Genomic DNA, 20,751 nt, shown 5'->3' with positions numbered 1-20,751 from the left:
GTGAGTCAAACAAAAACAAAGAAAGGTCAACGAATTGTTTACCCTATGGCTATGCTTTGGTCACATTAGATTCTGATTCTGATTAGGGAATAGAGATCATGTTTGTGTGGACCCCATCTCCACCACCAAAACTGTCATTTTCTTTTGCCAGCTATTGACTATGTTCCTTCCCTTTGCCGTAACCATCCATGCTCAATTCCCATATTATCCATCCGATCAACCATAATAAAACTATCACATAGGACTTCTAAAATCATCTCATATTGAATGAAATTTCCCCTTTGTCTATGGATCTTGTATCTCGTGATACTTATTAAAGTTAAATTTAAATACTTTGCCTTTATATAAAATTAGTTAATACTCCATTAACTTCTTTTTATAAGAAACAATTCATTTTTAATTTTATTGAATCTAAAATGTGAATTCTTTTTTTAAAAAGTTCGGACAAAGTATTTGATTGCTTTCGTACCTTTTTGTTTGGACAATGGGTCATCGTCTATTGTTCATTTAGAATCTTTCTCATCATGATAGTGAGAATCTAACCGAAACAGTTTTAGTGTTTTTACAATAAACACACGTTTTCTTAATGATTTGGTTATTTTTGAAACACATGTTTAGATAGACATACTCCCTCCAACCTCACAAATATAAACAAATGTTTGAACAGTGGTCAACTTCACAAAAGACGTGCTCGAAATGACAAGTCTAGTTGTTGGAGTCTAATAAGTGGATAATGTAATCTAAAAAAGAATGATTGAAGACGTTGACTGAGAACACGTAACCTTATTGACTTTCGTTCTTCGCTCACACTCGCAGGTAGTTGGTAGCTTCTGATTTGTGTTGGATGTATGTTGCATCCCACATTTGACCTTTATCCCTTTAATTTGCGGCGCAACACTTTCATTTAGTTGGTCAACACAACATTTCTCTCTTTAATGATCCCCAAATTATAATCTTTTTGTTACTTCCAACACAAGCCATTGATTCTTAATTATCAATTCCGTGTGTTTTTTTACTAGTTTCGACATCCTCAAGATTTTCTTAAAACTCTTAAAACCTAAGAAAGATTCAACTCTCTCGTATTTTCTTGTTCCTAATTTGATGAATCCTTCATTCAACTAAATCTTAACTCAGTTATAGACTATTTTCTATCGAGAATTTACATTTGTTTTATGTGAAACACTACCACATGAATAATTTCGCCAAAAAATAAAATACTTAATTGGCCATTAACATGCAATTTTTTTGTTGTTGAAAGAAACATGCATATTTTCTTTTAAAATTATCATTCTTTCTGTATAGTCCATAATAACACCAAAACTAAAACATTAATTGAATAATTATATTAATTCTTTTAACAAGAATAATTATTTTAATGCTTTTAACAATTAGAGTAACGTCGCTTAGAAAAACAATTAGAGTAATGAATAAATTGATATGACAATATTTTTTCCAAATGAAAAAGTTAATGGACTTTTTAGCTTGACACCAGCAATATCACTTTTGACCTGGAAATCAACATCATAAAAAAGAAACCATAAATCCAACCAAACAAACAATGTTTTTTATCGTGATTAACTCACCTTTTAGCTTAGTCAATCTTTATATTAACATTGATCCTACACATTGTTCTTTGAGTAGAAGCAAGGGTGTAATAGTCAAAAGAAAAGAATAAATAAAAATCTTTCTACAAAACACCTATACCTCTTTACTCTCACTTCAGCTTCTGAACAATTTTCTATTAACAAGTCACTTTCACCTTTTACTGTCTTCATTAATCAGAGTTTACCTGAGTGAGTGACTACAAAACATAACACAAAAACAAACATAAACAAAAACACTCTCTTCATTAATGTTCTGTTTTTCTTTTTTTTTAACTCTCTTCATTCTTTTCTTCTTCTCCTCTTTACCTTAAAGTACCATTTTTTCCTTAACTTCTTGCTTCCTAAATTTAGCATACACCATTTTCCTCATTCTCTTTTCCTCTAATTATTCTTCTCAACTTGTATTCTTTCACTTTCTATTTTTCCCTTTTTTTTGTTGTCTTCTTTCATTAAAAAAGCTTATTTTTTTAAGCTGGTTTCATCTTAATCTATATTTTTTTCTTCATTTTTTTATTTTTCTTAGCTGAATTTGTAGTGGGTTGTTTCATTTTCCTTCAAATCTAGATCAAGTTGTTTCCTTTATTTTTTTCCTCCATTGAAACAAGCTTAAGCTATTTGGGTGAAGCCTGCTCTTTTACATCTCTTGAACTCTAACTGATTCCATTTCCACCATTTTCTTTGACCCTTTTGCCTCAAAATTGTTTTCAGTTGTTTCTTTCTAAGCAATGATTCTCGTAGGAAAACCCCATTTGAAGTTGCTTCAATTTGTTCTGTTTCTGTTCTACCTTAATTTTAACAGAAGTAGTTCTAATCAGATGGCTCCAATGAACTGTACGGACACAAGACGAGTTTGCACATCTTTCTTGGCCTATAAGCCTCAACAGAATCAATCTTTGGGAGTGATTCAAAGCATGTTTGATGTGTTACCAAGTGATATCACAGTTGAAGGAAATGGTTGGGATTATATATTCATAAGGAAGAATTGTTCTTGTGCATCTGGGATCAAGAAATACGTGTCTAATACAACTTTTACTGTGAAAACCAATGAAGGGTTTGTGGATGATTTGGTTATGGATGCTTATGATGGGCTTATTTTGCTTCCAAATACTTCAAGGAAGGCAAGGAATGGTGCTGTTATATCATTGAGGTTGTTTTGTGGCTGTTCTAGTGGATTATGGAATTATTTGTTGAGTTATGTGTTGAGAGATGGGGATAGTGTTGAATCTTTGGCTAGTAGATTTGGGGTTAGTATGGATAGTATTGAGGGTGTGAATGGCCTTGATGGTCCTGATAATGTTACTGTCGGTTCACTTTATTATATTCCTCTTGATTCTGGTTAGTCTTTCTTTCGTTGCAATCTTATTCAATCCTTTCTTAGAACTTGTTTGTGTGTATATTTATTAATGTATGTGTGTTTATATGTTTGAGAGGGATGTTTTGGTTGAGGATGTGTTGAGAGTCCCTCAATTGGATGGGATATGATCTGAAAATGTGTTTATATATGGCTTACAATCATCACCTAACAAGCCGATTTTGTAGGGTAGAGTTAGGTTCATCCCAAATTATAAGATGCTATAAGAACTTAGTCAATGTTCGGCCACCTTCATCGGATCGCTATACATATGTCCGGTCTTGAGCGAGGTGTGTGTGTTAAAAGTCCTACATTTGTATATGAGTTTAGTTCTATATAACTTTGTGATAGTATCATAACCTACCCAATATCCATAGGCCACCTTATATCGGACCAATCGGGTCACACGCTACATATGTCCAGTCTTGAGCGTGAGGGGAGTGTGTTAAGAGTAATAAATTTGATGAAGTTTAATTCTATATAACTTTGTGCAGTGGCATATTGTTTGTTTTATGGCAACTGGGTGGAATTTGAGCGTTGGGGCTATTTCGGTTGAATGGTTTATGAGGTTTTTGTAATTGGTATTTGGAGATAAAATGACTGAATTGATAAAATGATATTTGAGCATTCTAGTTTGAAGGTTTTCTTAGATCACTTAGAGTCAGTTTGGTTTGGATTGACTTATTTGAGCTTATCTATTGACATAAGCACTTGTGAGGTTGTTTGGAAGAACTTATGGAAATAACTTATAACATGTCAGTAAGCTGTTTTCAGATTATTTCGATAAGCTCTTGAGGATACCTTAAGAAAACAGTTGGACTTTATCGTATCTATTGTTATAGAAATAGTTTAAACAGGAGCACTGATATGATTAACACTTAGTTTGTTTCTCCAAACACGACTTTAAGCTAATAGAATAAACTTCCCCATGATAAATGTGAATTTAAAGACAGGTTGCAAAAATGAGATATGTGAAGATAATGTGTACATGTAAGATGTAAGGGATTGAGTATCAAGTGAAAGTGATTTCATTTAAGTGCCATTACCTTTTCCCTGATCATTTTCATATGATGAATCAATATTCAAATTGTTTCTATAAATTGCAATAATAATGTTACTCACCCTTGAATCCTAACCACAATTTTAATTACTTTATTTCATTTCAGTTCCTGGTGATCCTTATCCTCTGAAGAATGCTTCTCCACCAGCTTCTGTTCCTACCCCTTCTGTCGATAATATTTCAGGTATTCATCAATGGACAGACTGGTATAAATAAAATTATATCGTTATTTCCACTGTAGTAGAATGTTCAATTTAATTAACTAATTAGTTTTATTTTATATATATTTTTGTTACAGGTGATCAGGACAATCATAAATATCATGTACCCTATGGATGGATCATTGGAGGTTTAGGAGTTGGTCTTATTCTGATAATATTAGGCATAATTCTCTGTGTTTGCCTGAGATCATCAAATTGCTTTTCTGATTCTCGAAGTCATGAAAAAGATGCTGAGGGAAAGGTCTCTCATAAATTCCAAATTCTTCGGAATCCAAGTTTTTTTTGTGGTTCTGGACGGTACATATGCGGCAAACATGTTGACCAAAAGCAAACAGACGGCGACTCCAGCACTCACACGATTACTGTTCCCAAAGCTTCAAGTATGTAACCTTCTTATTGTATGCTTAAGTTGTATATTATATCTATGATTGTAGCTCAAAGTAATTATGTTTCGCTTGTACTGTGTTCGGTGTGAATATGCATTATATGTGTACTTTTATAATTGCAGCACTAGGGCCAGACGTATTTGACATGGATAAGCCGGTAGTTTTTGCATATGAAGAGATTTTTTCCTCAACTGAAGGCTTCTCTGATTCAAATCTACTTGGACATGGAACATATGGATCTGTCTATTATTGCCTCCTTCGTGACCAGGTTCATGACTGTATACTTGAAATCATGTTATAGTATAAGCTATAAAGTGGTTATTTTTCTCATACAATTTTTACTTGAATCCTGCTAGGAAGTCGCTATTAAAAGAATGACAGCTACAAAAACAAAAGAGTTTACATCAGAGATTAAAGTTCTGTGCAAGGTTCATCATGCTAATCTGGTAATTTCTTTTTCGATCAGAATGTATCACACACTTTGAGTATGAAGCCAATTGTAAGGCATATATCTAGTGTCTGAGTTGTATTTTTTTTTTCAATTTGTCAAGGTAGAATTGATTGGCTATGCAGCTAGTCACGATGAGCTTTTCCTAGTTTATGAATATGCTCAGAAGGGTTCACTCAGAAGCCATTTGCATGATCCTCAAAATAAGGGTAAGTTTATGCACCTGTATTTTGGTCTGTCGAGTACTAATCTCCCCTATTTGTGTGGACCTATAAATTTATATCTATATTGAGTTTTTAAAAAGTTGATGATATGTTTTGGTCTTATGGAAATAACTTATGATGTGTCTATAAGTTGTTTTTAGTTTATTTCCATAAGCTCTCTAGGATAGCTTATGGAAACAGCTTATAGCATATATGAAAATAATTTAACTTTATTTTATCTTTTATTATAGAAATAGCTTATACATAAACACTTACATAATAAACGTTTATGCTATAAGCGCGTAATTAAGTTGTTTATCCAAACAAGACCATAATTCATGTCATGACCATTATTTATCTTGATTACAGGTCATTCACCACTTTCATGGATCATGAGGGTTCAGATTGCACTTGATGCTGCTAGGGGACTTGAATATATACATGAGCACACAAAAGCTCATTATGTCCACCGTGATATCAAGACAAGCAACATTTTACTTGATGCTTCTTTTAAAGCAAAGGTAATGAGTAATTTATACGCTATTACATATTTTCTATATGCTGATTCTCATTTGTTACTGAACAATCTTCGTTTCTCTAGATTTCTGATTTTGGGTTGGCGAAACTTGTCGGGATAACAAATGAGGGAGATGTTTCAACTACAAAAGTTGTTGGTACATATGGATATCTTGCTCCGGAGTAAGTAATGTTCAGTATAATTTTTTCCGTTCTAATTTGTTCATCCTTGATACATGTAGCCAACCCCACTTAGTGGGATAAGGCTTGGTTGTTGTTGTTCTTGTTGTAATTTGTTCATCCTTCATAAAAAAGAATAATATACAAAAGACATTTATGACGTGTTACAGATACTTGAGTGACGGCCTTGCAACAACCAAAAGTGATGTCTATGCATTTGGTGTTGTCCTTTTTGAGACTATAACTGGAAAGGAGGCCATTATTCGAACAGAAGGCATGATGACAAAAAATCCTGAAAGACGATCACTCGCATCGATAGTAAGTTTTGCTTATAAGACATCATTTGTTAATAGATTGTTCTGCCTTTGTTTTGCGGAAAAAATCTTAAGGGCTCGACTAACTTGTAACTATCAGATCGAATGTGATGATTATCAAATACTACCTCTGGTCCTAATTACTACTAAGAGAATTTTTGGAGATTGTTTTGGTCTCATAACAAATCTTGCAATTTTTAAGATCTTTTTACTTAGATGACCTTTTTACCCTCATTTAAAATGTTTCTTTTTTAATATGTGGATATATTGAATATCTCAATTTTCCATAGGAGTATATTTGGAAAAGTATCAAAAAAATTATGAATAACTTCATTTGTTTGGGACCAGGAGGAATACTTTTCTGTAGTTTCCTGATATATTGCATCGCAGTATACTTAAAACTTGAAGGTAACATGTGTTTTTCTCGGTATCAGTTGTTGGTTCCTTACTTTCCTAAACCTCTTTGTTCCTCCTTATCTTGTTCATGATGACATGCCCTAGTGTTTTACCATTGCAACTTTTTCTGAGGTTTAGCCTTAAACCTTTGTTAAATTGCAGATGTTGGCAGTTCTTAGGAACTCACCTGATTCCTTGAGCATGTCAAGCATGAAAGATTACATTGATCCAAATATGATGAATCTATATCCCCATGATTGTGTATTTAAGGCAAGTTTTTCTCTTTTTCTCCTATTTTTGTTATTTCACTCAAAGCATAATTGATGTTAAATTCATCATATACCTCCCACATGAATCCACAAATCTGCACAATTTCCCACATTAGTTCTTAAGTGGTAAAAAATTGTGTTGGATATATATGGCTCATAGTTTATTGATAAGTAGGCAGGTCGCCCCAGCATTATGGTTTAGGAGTAATATTGTAATCTGTAATTCTAACTCTGAATAATAGGAAGACACTGCCGTCACTCTTCACTTGAATACCTTGGCAAAGTTGCATGAAATTTAACCGTTGTGACTCATTCATGCTTTGGTGTATTTTTTTGTGTGCGCATAGATGGCTATGCTGGCGAAGCAATGTGTGGACGACGATCCGATCTTACGACCTGATATGAAAACAGTAGTGATTTCCATCTCACAGATTCTTTTGTCTTCTATTGAGTGGGAAGCAACACTAGCTGGGAATAGCCAAGTATTTAGTGGACTTGTTCAGGGAAGATAGGAATCAAATAAAAAGGGTATAAAAAGCTTAGTATTGTTTGCATGATTGTGATGTATCAATAGGAGCAAAGACTTGTGAATGACATGTGGGTCAATCAATGTCTTCTTTTTGGCCATTTACTTCCCCAAATGTCTTGAAAGCTATATCTTGATTTTACTTTTAGCTATGTAGAAAATTTTAGGAGTAATTTAGAGCATGTGGTGTTGGAGCTAAGGAAGAATTTTATTGCCTTGTGAATTTTATTTCATGAGTTGTAATTTTGACAGTAATATATATGTATGTTTATTCTCTCAAAAAAAAAAAAAATGTATGTTTATATTCTTTGATTCCTTGTATTTCTTCATTTTTATTATTCTCTTTGAGTTGAGTGGTAATGTAAAGGCATGATGTGTATTACTTTATTTTATGGTTTTAACTTTGTTGCCCCCTTCCGTTCCGTTAGTAGGAATATTGCGGTATGAATGGGTCGGATTTCAAACTCTAGATTCCATACTTATTCATTTAAAGTGAATTTTTAATCACTAAACTAAAAAAATGATATTTAACGTAGACCATCTTTATAAGTGGAGATGTCAACGAGGCGGGGGTGGGAGTACTTCCCCGCCACCCGTAGTGTTCCCCATTTCCCTTCCGGGAGGTTTTTTCTGTCCCCATCCCCTCTGCAAGGTGCCCCCATCATCATTAAAAGAAAATCAATTTCATATTATTTTCTATTCAATTGACCATAAAACAATTTTTTTTGAAAGAAAACCATAAAACAATTTAAATTGAAGAGATTATGCATCACATAAATAAATTATTTTGACTGCATTACATTATTAAATTAATTTATAGATTCAGTGAAACAAAATGTAAAAGGAATGAAGCTTCTACTTCCTCATCTTCTTATGAATAAAAATGGCTGAGGCAATTTTAGTTTCTTATTTTGTTTTTGTTTCATATTTCTTCTTTCTGATGCTTTATTAAAAAAATTACTAAATATTTGTAGGGAGAAACGTATGATATATGCAAGGTTCGGGGTTCAAATCTCGATCACTTAAAAAAAAAAAAAAAAGTGGATCACCTTGGTAAAAAAAATCTACTGTCCCATCCTAAACGCCCCCATTAAAATTTTGTGGATGTAACTATTCATATCCTTTAATAATTTGTTGTTTCCGTTTTATCCGCGAGTTTTTGTGCGCTTTGCATACACTCGACTAGAATAAAATTTGCCAATTAAAAAAAAAAAATCCTTTAATAATTCTGTGAATAGTAAAAAAAAGTTAGTAATAATTTTTTTTTTTTGTCAAGTGTAATAATTTTATTAATAATGCAAAATAGTCAAAATTAAAGAAGGAATAGTAAAAATCTATTGCTAACAATTAAGAAAGTTAAGTTAATTAATTAATTTACAAAGTTAATCTAAAATTCAATAAAGATCCCTTACTTATGTGCTTTAGAATGATTAAGAATTAATAATTTGTACCGTTATACAAAACGACGTGGTTGTGTTGCGTTTAAGAACCCGCCTCCAATCTAAAAATTCAAATAACACTGAAACAGAGTTTGAAGATTAAGCATCGATGAAGATGAAGAACAACAACACAATAACGAATCGCTTCAATCCCCAAAACCAGATCAACGATAATGATGATAATTCCTCCCTCACTCTTCTTCACTCCGATCTTTCCACTCTTCTTCATCAGGTTTCTCTTCTTTTCCATTTTTTCCCCCTTTTTTTTTTGTTTTTTTTTGTTTTTTTTCCATTTTAGGGATTCAATGTTGTTAATTTATTCTATTATAATCGTTTCGGTGAAAATTTCTATAGTTTGATTGTTTAATTTTAGGTTTTTGAATGAAAAATGAGAAAAGTTATAATTTTTATTTGAATGTTGTTAGATTGATGAGCTTGTTGTGAAAGCGCTTGAAGTGAAGAAGAGTGTAAGCAAAGAGGGGAAAAGTGATGTTGAATCTTTCTCTAATTTGTTGTCTGAAATGTTGTCGCGTTTAAAGGTAAAAAACCCTAAATTTGGTTCTCCACTGTATTTTTTAGTTTGTTTGGTTTTGTGGTGACAAAAATTGATTTTTTGAGTGGATTAATTTTGTAAAACTGTTTTCGGATAAAAGTGAGTTGAAGTGATTCATGTTCGGATATATTCATACAAAATTGAGTTGAACACTAATTTATGTTTGGTTAGGGGGAGAGAAAAATTGAGTTGAAGGTAAGATGATTTGTGTTTTGATACATTCCTGTAAAAGCGGGTTGAACAATAAATTTAAGTATAAATATTAGTTCTATAATCAGAAGCTACATTTTCTATCTTCAAGCACAATGAATTTTGGTGGCAAAGTGAACTCTACTCTAGAGGAACCAAATCTGTCAAAATGAATTCTACACTTCTAGAATCAATTTGGGCTCCTCCAAAAGTGATACCAAACATACAAATTTGAGTATAAAAATCAATTTTAGTATCAAAAGCTCAAATTTCTTGCTTCAAGATAGAATCAATTCTTGAGACAAAATCAATTATACTAGAGAGCAACTAAATGTGTCAAAATCAATTTTACACCTCTAGAATCAATTTAGGCTCATCCAAAATTTGAACCAAACATACACTTAAAGTGAACTGTCATTTTGGTCATTAAATGTATGAAAAGGTGACATTCTAGTTTCTGAATGCATCAAAATTATAAAAATATTTCTGAGTGAGTGTGTCTTTTGTTAGTAATTTCATGGACCGAACTGATCAAGTAAAGACACATTCATGAACTGAGCTAATTAACAAAATACAGATTCGAGAATCAAACTGACTAACGAAAGAGATGTTCGGAGATACTTTTATGATTTTGATGCATCAGAGACTATAGTGACAACACTTGACACATTCAAGGACCAACATTGTTGTTCACTCTTTGCTTTAATTCTTCAATATTCTATTTTTGAAGTTTTTCTCAGTTGAGTGTTTTTGTTGTTGTTGCTATCGAATGCAGCCATGGGGACCAAAATTACAAAGTTCACTTTCATCAACTTCAGTGGAATCTGAAATTAAAAGTGAAGAAGTTTCTTGTGATGAAAGTAATGTGAGTGATTGTGAAAGTCCTAAAGAGACTACATTGGTATCTCCTTCGCCCCTTGTTTCATGGCGTGCTAATTGTACTGTTCAGAGAGGTAGACAAATGTTTATGCTTACGCCACTTCCATTATCGAAATCATTGTTATCATCCAAATCACACCAACCACAAACAAAATTAGATTTCACTGAGTTGGCTTCCTCCAATAATGATTCAGTGCTTTACGGTGTTGTAACGAAACCAACTCCAATAAAGCCTGCCCTTTCTCTGGTGAGTGAAGAGGCAACAAATAATGAAGAGCCTGAATTGATTTCTTCGCCAGATCTTTCTAAAATAGACACCTCCATGCTTTATATGATGACTCCTTGCTTGAAAATGTCACCTCCAAAATCTTGTGTTTTGCTTGAACCCATATCTGAAATATGTCGTGTGGGTAATGATAAGTTTCGGAAGTCCACCCCTTTTCCTGTTGGAGTTCATTACAGTGATTCAGAAGATTCTGAGTCTTCTGGCAGCGATGGTGTGACGCAGGGTTTGGCGTTGAAGTATCCAGATCTCATGGGGAAACATTGTGTTCCAAAGTCAGGAATTGGAAAGGAAAATGTTGAAGCATCACCTATTTGGCTTACCTCACCTCCAAAAACTTGTGTTTTGTTAGGGACACCTGATGAGAAATCATTGGACAAGGAGAAGGTTGATAACAAATCGTGTATGCATGTCACTAAATCCATTCTTAAGCAACAAGTCAATAAATTGAACTTGGAAGAGGATATTTCCAAAGGTCATAATCAAGCCAAAAAAACTTGTTGTAACAAAGGTAGGGGTTCACCTGTTATATATTCCTTATAGCTTGTTTGGTTAACATGTGTGCTTGATCGTAGCTGTTGTGTTTTTTCTTCTTTGCAGGTGATTTTGTTGGCGACTTATCACATATAGAGAGCACGCCCATGTGGCTGAATCCTGAAAACACGGTACAAAGAGGGAAGCGTGCTGGTGAAAATACTTTGAAGAAGGAATTATGGGCTAAGTTTGAAGAAGCATCTGATTGTCCATTTGAATCTAAGTTTCAAACGGTCAGTAAGAGTTCTCAGAAAGGGTTTCTTGACCTATTGGAAGAAGCTTCCTGTGATGAATAAACTGAAAATATGAATTTTCTAAAAATCTTTTTTTGATTTTTGAGCAGAAAAATGTCTCAAGATCTAAGCAAGCAAATAATATCTTATTGGAAAGTTTTGACATGTACATGCTTGTTTTTGTTGTAAGATTTGTAACAAAGAGCCCCGGTGCATCCTATCCTAGTTCCACTTTGTGGACAACGGAACTCATGTGAATCACAAGTGATTACATGATAAAAATGTACTTTTTTTTTGTCTAATGTACTTTGTCTATTATCATATATTAGTATTCTCTGGCATTGTTTAAGGGATTAAACACGATATGCCTCCATTTTTGGGTGAGCAATAAGATACTTTGATGAAAGGGATAACTTTTTCTGGGTTGGGCTATGGACTTAAGTATTTTTATCAAGTTCAAATATTTGGAGCTTGTTCATTATCAGCTATTTGGAGATAAATGAGCAATACAATACAGTGTGTCATCGAAACTTATGCTCAGTGTTGATAAAATAAAGGGCATTTGATACCTTGGTTACAGTACATTTTAATCTCATATTTTTAATCAGGAAAAAGCTAGCAACTGATAATCTTTGACATACTTTCAAACGTACTGTATGTATATGTATATGTATGTATAGAAAAGAATTTGTTCATGAGTTTATTTCCACAAATAAATTTTATTAATAAATCAGGCTTGGATTGAACGATCGAGCTAGCCCAGTGAAATCTGGTATGTAATCATTTCAAGCTGAGAATTGGTAAAAAAGAAAGGAAAAAAAAAAAGTTAAATAGTCTAATGGTTTAATTCACATAATTTGTGTGCAGAAGTGGAGAGTCTAGAGTTTAACAAAAAAAAAAAAGTAGTATATACAGACATGGTTGAACCATTCTGTCAATCACCTTATTTTTTTTGTCCAAGCTGGCATTATCTATATGCTATTGTAAATTAAGTGATATATTGTTATGATTATGAAATTATAAAAATGTGTTGATGATTACTAATTTTGTCAAGTGGTCATTTATTCTCTTAAAATGCCTAACAATTATAACTTTCGAATATTCATTGCAATATAGTATAATTTTTAAGATATGGTAAATCTTTTGTTTTTATTTCCCTCTAAAAATGAACTCAATTGTTTCAATTTATTGAAGTTGTCGGTATATATCAATTTAACGTGTTCAATTTTGATGGAAGAAATTCAACATGTTCAATTGGTCACCATGACTGTCATACACGGACCAGTGAACTATGACCGAATGTCTCTCCATGGAGTTGGCGCGTGTTCAAAATTTGTGCCAATAACAATGAAAGTCAACACCTAACTTAATTGTCAAAGTCGATATTATTAAACTAGAAACTTTATATAAGTTCGAACCTAACAATAAAAATTATGAATCCACCCTTCAAAAAAAAAAATTGAACACGTCTTGTCAAAAAAAAAAATATAAACACGTATATATTGGAGTGCAAGGAGAAATGGGCAAGGACATTATAATTGAGTCTCGAGAGTGCTAAAAATGTTCACAAAAATTCAGGGCAATGACAGGATTCCATGGAGACTAACATGCTTTAAAATTTCATTATTTCTCGACATTTTCTATTATAAACGTGTGTAAACAAAATCTCTGTTAATTTAACAGCTGCCTACAATCTCAAAGTATATGCATTAGGTTAAATTAGACATAAAAAATGAGATTTGTCATTATTTAACCTTCATTAGAACACATACAAACTCAGCGATCCATGGCCAATCCAACAACCAACTTCATTGAACAAATTTGCTTAAGGTAGTGGCATCTGCACCAAATAATCATTCGGACATTTCATCTTCTGCTCCACTAGATTGGAAGTTATCATGGTGATCTGCATCCCCATGTTGGTCGTCGAGATCGTCATCCATGTCTAGGTTCTTTGATGAATTGCCCTTTAACCTTGTATAAACCTTGAAAGGAACACATATATAGGGAATTATTTCGCGAATTCAAATAAAATGGCAAGCTTAAAGATAAAATGGTTGCCATACCTCAGAATCCTTCAGCTCAATTGCAGCAACGTTTGGTCTTCTCCTCACAGTCACTCTAGAAGGAGCTGGAAATTGCTCAACCTCATCGCCCGATCTTCCCTCTTTAGCCCTCTTTTTTCTTAAAACAAGTTTAGTCGGAAGAGGCTGCACATCAAATTACTATAAAATTAACACGTTGATGCTGAACGATTAAGAAACAACATGCCAAGTAGGAAAGCTGAGAAAGAAATAGACATTGGCTCCAGGAAATACCAAATAACGAGCTTCTGACTCATCAAATGAAACTAAGAATGTTGTGGGGTCATCTGCATCGTCACCTCGAACCTAATTAGGAATGGAAAGAAAATGTCACAAAAGTGTTGAATGGGGAATTTCTTTAGCAGTTAATGAATGGAATTTTGAAAATATTCTGACATACATCCCAATGATACTCGCGAACCCAAGAATAAGAGACGTCTTCATCTTCATCATATATATCTTTTGACAACTGCCATAACGAAGTTTATATAAGCCCAAATGTTAGAAACATTTTTTTTTTTTAAATAACCAGTACTTCAAATTTGGAATCCAGTCAAAAAGTAATGCATACCTCTCCTGGTTGTGGGACCATGTATGCCAAAAATTTCTCAGGATTTGCAGGATCTGAGCTTGTTGCAACATAACTTTTCATTACTGCCTGCAGACCACAAAATAATAGGAGTCAACCTAACAACATTCAGCAGCCAACACCATTGATTGACAGTGTAACCAAAAAACAACCACTTATATATTTCATAAGTCGTTGCTTGCAAAACACATACATAACCGGAAGAACACCAATCAAGTATGAAATTAACGACCAAAAACTACATCTCAGTAATGGGATTTATCATACAGGATTTCTCATTTTAATTGAACGTTAATAGTGTAATTGAGTCAATCGCTATCCTACCAAGTAAACAACCTTATAGACAATATTTCAGAATTATAGTTCCACTCCACTACATAGTAAGTCAAACTACAAGAGCAAATTAAGAAGACATTTAATGAATATAGAGTTACAATTGGTTATAGTAACAATGCAATTCCTTTTTATACCGTCTACTGTATAACTTTCAAATCTTTCCCAGCATTTCCTGGATTTTAAACTTCATGAAACAGGCAAAAAGAATATTGAGTTACTGATGAAGACTACATGCATCACTGCAACATAGCTTACCCTTGATTCAGAGATATCACGAACAGATTTGTCCAACTTATTGTACACTTCTGAATCAACTGTTGGAGCATTATCAAATGCAGCAATGACAAACTGATCATCATACCTGCCAGGCAGAACAATAGACAATAACTTAATTAATATGAACAAATATACGAATGCTGTGAAGCAGTTTCCGTCTTACAGTATCAAAAGATTGGATTTCCATACAACAAAAAAATGGGTGATTAATAGAACACACCAGGGTAAGTAATAATATGACTTATGGAAGGTAAGTAATAAAATGTGGACTTTTGTTGCTCTCCACGGTGCTTTCGGATTAATAGGTTTTATGTTACGTCAATTTGAACTTGCTCGATCTGTTCAATTGCGCCCTTATAATGCAATCGCATTCTCCGGTCCAATTGCTGTTTTTGTTTCTGTATTCCTGATTTATCCACTGGGTCAGTCTGGTTGGTTCTTTGCGCCTAGTTTTGGTGTAGCAGCTATATTTCGATTCATTCTATTTTTCCAAGGGTTTCATAATTGGACATTAAACCCATTTCATATGATGGGAGTTGCTGGTGTATTGGGCGCTGCCCTACTATGCGCTATTCATGGTGCTACCGTAGAAAATACGTTATTTGAAGATGGTGATGGCGCAAATACATTCCGTGCTTTTAACCCAACTCAAGCGGAAGAAACTTATTCAATGGTCACCGCTAACCGCTTTTGGTCCCAAATCTTTGGGGTTGCTTTTTCCAATAAACGTTGGTTACATTTCTTTATGTTATTTGTACCAGTAACTGGTTTATGGATGAGTGCTCTTGGAGTAGTCGGTCTGGCCCTGAACCTACGTGCCTATGACTTCGTTTCTCAAGAAATCCGCGCAGCGGAAGATCCTGAATTTGAGACTTTCTACACCAAAAATATTCTCTTAAATGAAGGTATTCGTGCGTGGATGGCGGCTCAAGATCAGCCTCATGAAAACCTTATATTCCCTGAGGAGGTTCTACCACGTGGAAACGCTCTTTAATGGAACTTTAGCTTTAACGGGCCGTGACCAAGAAACTACCGGTTTTGCTTGGTGGGCCGGGAATGCCCGACTTATCAATTTATCCGGTAAACTACTGGGGGCCCATGTAGCCCATGCCGGATTAATAGTATTCTGGGCCGGAGCAATGAACCTATTTGAAGTCGCTCATTTCGTACCCGAGAAGCCCATGTATGAACAAGGATTAATTTTACTTCCCCATCTAGCTACTCTAGGTTGGGGGGTAGGTCCTGGAGGGGAAGTTATAGACACCTTTCCATACTTTGTCTCTGGAGTACTTCACTTAATTTCTTCTGCAGTATTGGGCTTTGGCGGTATTTATCATGCACTTCTGGGACCTGAGACTCTTGAAGAATCTTTTCCATTCTTTGGTTATGTATGGAAAGATAGAAATAAAATGACTACTATTTTAGGTATTCACTTAATTTTGTTAGGGATAGGGGCTTTTCTTCTAGTATTTAAGGCTTCTTATTTTGGAGGTATATATGATACCTGGGCTCCAGGAGGGGGGGATGTAAGAAAAATTACCAACTTAACCCTTAGTCCAAGTATTATATTGGGTTATTTACTAAAATCTCCTTTTGGGGGAGAGGGGTGGATTGTTAGTGTGGACGATTTGGAAGACATAATTGGAGGGCATGTATGGTTGGGTTCCATTTGTATACTTGGTGGAATCTGGCATATCTTAACTAAACCCTTTGCATGGGCTCGTCGTGCACTAGTATGGTCTGGAGAAGCTTACTTGTCTTATAGTTTAGCAGCTTTATCCCTTTTTGGTTTTATAGCTTGTTGCTTTGTCTGGTTTAATAATACTGCTTATCCTAGTGAGTAATAATATGACTTATGGAAGGTATGTATGGAGCCGTACCTATCAAAATCAGGCAACAATGGCATAAACTCAACAGGATACAACTCTTTTTTAGTTGCATGAACAGGTTGTGACTTAGCTGCTTCAAATGATGCTTCAATTTCCCTCATTCGTCTATCCCTAAAAGAGAGAATACAATAACAAGTTAGACAATGATAATTACTTCTGCAAATTAATTTATGTCTAAAATTGACTTTGGATAGATAAGTTGGCATATACATACCTATTGTTAAGATTTTCCAGAAGACTGCGGCCTCCCTTCTTCTCTCTAAGCTCCTTAGCTTGTTTTTCAGTTAAGGACTACAATAATATGTTTATAAGTTGTTGGTTGTAGAGATAGCAATTCATCCCTATATCAACATATATGCCTAATACCTGTTTGGCCGATTCCATGCTTAAAGGCGATATATATTGTGTTTTAACAAGCCATGCTACACCTTTATCAGTAGGTCTCTCTTTTCTTTTAATACCATCTTTTTTCAAAGGAGTAACAGCTTCATCATCTCGCAATAAATCTTCATCTTCAGGAGCAAGAGGTGGGCGGACACTGGGAGGACTGTACAAAAAGAGTTCATCAGACCTACTCATTCAGTATTATTCATTGATGTATATGCATTCAAATTTATAAAAGGGAACGAGGATAATACTTGTAAACACTGAGATCAAGCAGGTCCAGAGGTATCCCTAGATCTGGCTCCACAAAGAGTTTGGGTTTGTACATTTTCTCCAGAGATGTTATTGTATATTTTGCATATCTGGACAACAATCATACACTTGTTCATAAGAAGCACATACAAATCAAGAAACTTAATTTAGAAAGCATCATCAAAATAAAGTTTTCAAATAAAACAATGGTGATCAGTGCATCACATATACCCATAAAGCTTCAAAATCCATAAATATCAGTTCCTTACACGCAAACTGTTGACATCTTATAGGGATGTCCATTTGAAAAATAATATCTTTTACCTCCTCTATAGTTTCCCCTTGTCTGCTAACGAAATGGTAAAACAGTGTGTGTATGCACGCATACAAACACGCACACAAACACACCTCATCCCCCCAGAACAAAATACTTAATAAAACTATTGAATCTAGCATGATGGATCAATATGAAAAGACTAACTCGTGTGACATTTCAATCAGACAGTCACAAATTACTTTCTTTAGGGCAAATGTCATTAAATACCAGAATTATACCATCCTAGCTACAAATTCCCCATAAAAAATCAACCATTTTATGTTTCTTGTTCAGGTATCAGTTATCCTTTTGAACACTTACCAACCACCCACTAGTTGGCATTGCAATATAGGTTTTGTTATTATAGTGAAAGAAAATATATCTAATATAGGTTTTGGTAGCTATATACTAATGGAAAACATGGGAATGAGTTAACATACTGATCTTTATCTTTCTTGAATGCCATTAGCTTAGGTTGTGCAGTTGGATCCGGAAGCTCATTTCGAAACCTTGAATGAGAATAAAAATATAACATTGTCAGTACTGGAAGTAAACACCAAAACACTAGATCAGATTAAAGCTTTACAAATGCAAGAAAGTTAAGAACACTAAAAACACTTCAATAACATGTTTACTTGGATAACTATTCTTACATACACTAGCATTTATTTTGTTTAAAAAGAAAAAATTAACCCAATTAACTACCCTATCATGAAAATTCTCACCTGAGCTTACACAAAAAAGTTGTAGGCTTTTTCAACCTATTTTCAACCCTCTCGCCACCCAACAACGGAGTAGCTCTCTTATCTCCCATTCGAGACCCGGCAATTGAACCGTGCACCTTTCCAGCTCCCCCAGATGACACCATCTGAGTCTTTTGCAACACACTATTCTGTGATTCTTTCAACTGCTTCTGCTGGTGCCTATGCTTTTCCTCTTGCCTGTGCTTCTCATACTCCTTCTTCTTCCTCATTCTCTTCTCTTCCTCTGTCTCAACTCTCCTTGGAGGATGAGCATGAGAAGACTTCTGATGCTGTTTATGCGAATGTGAAACTCCATCGCGGTCGCGTTTACCCAATGACCCTTTATTGTCTACCCTCTCTACTTCATTTTTTGTCGGAGGAGGAGGTGGTGGCGAGGCTGGAGGAGGCGGTGGAGGTGGCATTGAAGAACCTGGTGGCGGAGGTGGTGGTGGTGGCTGTTGTTGCTGTTGTTGATGATTGTATTGATTATTATTAGAAGGATAATACATAGAACCCGGTGGCGGTGGTGGTGGCTGATACGAATTATCTGGTGGAGGAGGTGGTGGCGGTGGCTGATATGGATAATAATTCGACGGTGGCGGTGGAGGAGGAGCATGAGGAACATGATGATGCTGAACTTGATGCTGGTGATGTTGAAAGTTTGAATTTTGAGGTGGTATTTCAACAACACCACTGTAACCGTAACCACCCCAATTACTTGGCCGTTGTTGCGGCGGCGGAGGTGGTGGTGCGATAGGGTTTTGACTCGCCGGAGGAGGGAAAGGCCTATAAGAGGCCATTCCTTATAATAATTATTCAAAAATCAAATCAATAATCACTAGGGTTAGGGTTAACTTTTTGAACTCTGTTCACAAATTTATAAACCCTAGAATGATAAATTAACAAATCAAAACGAGGTTACCGTTTACGATTGAAGATTTGAAGTGCTACCGTTTAGGATTGAAGTGTAGAAGATGAAGAATTCAAATCTATGATAACGAAGAAATTGAGATTGAGATAGATCGAAGAAATTGGAATAACAATGGAGATGAAAGAGGGAAAAAGAACAGTGAGTAATTTTTTGAGCTTCACGGTTTATTTCAGAAACATGGATCAAAATATATGTCATATCATATGTTACTTCTTAATTTATTTTCAATAATGTTTTACTTTTTTATGTATGTGTGTCACTCCAATTTTGATTTTTTTTTAAAGACTCTGGTTTTTTTTTTCTTTTCTTCTTTTTTTAACAAGCCAAAATGATATATATATTAATCATAAAAAATTTTGCACCTTAGCATAAGGAGCGAATAAATAGTTACATCAAATAGTCCCGAAGAGTAAAGTATTAATGAAAATAAACACCAGTCAAATCCCCAAACATGCAAGGGGACTCTGCCAAAGAATCTTCACCTTTTATTGTTAGAACAATAGTCAAAATTAGTTAAAAATATTTTTTCAGTCACCGAAGAGATTACTAGGCTGAGTCACGGACTAGGTCGCTCTCTTTAAGACGTTTCATGGCACTGCTCAAAATTGTGCAAGTAGACTATCAACCACTACGTCCCTAGGATAAAACAGTCCAGCTACAACTGTATCAGAGTCCTATTACTAAGACCATTTCAATATGGTATTGATACCATTCTATTATGGTACTAAGACTACTCTTATATGGTACTAGGACCACTCTTATATGGTGTCTCCACCACTCTAACCTCTAACTTCTCCAAGGGCATAAAATATAAAAAGATGAACTATATTCTTAAGATCATTCTTATTTTTCGAAGGGACAATTTTTCTCAAAAGGGACTATGATCTTAAGAATACTTTTATTTCTGAAGGGACGAATTTTACCGAAGGGACTATGTTCTTAAGACCATTCTTATTCCGAAGGGACATTTTAAACCAAAGGGACTATGACCTTAAGAACACTCTTTAAGTCCGAAGGACAGAAAAAGAGGGAGAGGAAAAGAATAGCTCGTCAACACAAGCTAAAGGAGGGAGAAGAGAGAAAAGTTCTTTGACAACTCAAGAGAACTTTTGGGGTGAGTAGAAGTGAGGAAGAGTGCTCTAGTTATAGATGAGGAGCCAATGATTAGTTCAAATCCAACAACCAAGATCAATTGACCGTTACAAAATTAATGATTTGACATCTCCTCGTAAATAAGCAATAAAAAGAAAGTTGACATGTGAATTTTATTTTTATTCCCATAATACACACTATGTGTTCCAACAATCCACCACTTAAATTTTAAAAAATGACTCAGAGGTTTCTATCAAGATTGAATAGTCTTACGA

At 34.5% G+C, this 20,751-nt stretch overlaps 4 protein-coding genes across 4 annotated transcripts; 3 read left to right on the top strand and 1 right to left on the bottom strand.

Moving 5' to 3' along the window:
* The first annotated feature begins 1,771 nt into the window (after positions 1–1,771).
* On the top strand, positions 1,772–7,789 carry LOC11419898 (lysM domain receptor-like kinase 3). The gene is made up of 11 exons (XM_003626997.4): positions 1,772–2,939; positions 4,122–4,199; positions 4,314–4,616; positions 4,745–4,890; positions 4,979–5,068; positions 5,174–5,279; positions 5,643–5,794; positions 5,875–5,972; positions 6,140–6,287; positions 6,842–6,949; positions 7,296–7,789. Exons 1-11 carry the CDS (start codon positions 2,330–2,332, stop codon positions 7,458–7,460), a joined length of 2,004 nt encoding a protein of 667 aa, XP_003627045.1. The 5' UTR covers positions 1,772–2,329; the 3' UTR covers positions 7,461–7,789.
* Positions 7,790–8,975: 1,186 nt separating this feature from the next.
* Positions 8,976–11,997, top strand: LOC11425515 (uncharacterized). The gene is made up of 4 exons (XM_003626996.4): positions 8,976–9,145; positions 9,339–9,452; positions 10,431–11,328; positions 11,418–11,997. The coding sequence occupies exons 1-4, from the start codon at positions 9,023–9,025 to the stop codon at positions 11,645–11,647; spliced, it is 1,365 nt and encodes a 454-aa protein (XP_003627044.1). The 5' UTR covers positions 8,976–9,022; the 3' UTR covers positions 11,648–11,997.
* Positions 11,998–13,175: 1,178 nt separating this feature from the next.
* LOC11431121 (protein PAF1 homolog) lies at positions 13,176–19,582 on the bottom strand. The gene is made up of 12 exons (XM_003626993.4): positions 18,436–19,582; positions 18,151–18,219; positions 17,397–17,504; positions 17,125–17,305; positions 16,973–17,049; positions 16,750–16,869; positions 14,849–14,954; positions 14,240–14,326; positions 14,069–14,137; positions 13,903–13,974; positions 13,651–13,794; positions 13,176–13,569 (listed from the first exon to the last, which is right to left on the bottom strand). The coding sequence occupies exons 1-12, from the start codon at positions 19,251–19,253 to the stop codon at positions 13,438–13,440; spliced, it is 1,983 nt and encodes a 660-aa protein (XP_003627041.2). The 5' UTR covers positions 19,254–19,582; the 3' UTR covers positions 13,176–13,437.
* Positions 15,630–16,734, top strand: LOC120577636 (photosystem II CP43 reaction center protein). Its single transcript, XM_039829371.1, has one exon. It carries the CDS (start codon positions 15,769–15,771, stop codon positions 16,711–16,713), a length of 945 nt encoding a protein of 314 aa, XP_039685305.1. The 5' UTR covers positions 15,630–15,768; the 3' UTR covers positions 16,714–16,734.
* Positions 19,583–20,751: the final 1,169 nt, after the last annotated feature.

This window comes from Medicago truncatula, chromosome 8, assembly GCF_003473485.1.
Source record: "Medicago truncatula cultivar Jemalong A17 chromosome 8, MtrunA17r5.0-ANR, whole genome shotgun sequence".
Classification (NCBI taxonomy): domain Eukaryota; kingdom Viridiplantae; phylum Streptophyta; class Magnoliopsida; order Fabales; family Fabaceae; genus Medicago; species Medicago truncatula.
This window is presented reverse-complemented; position numbering and strand designations above follow the sequence as displayed.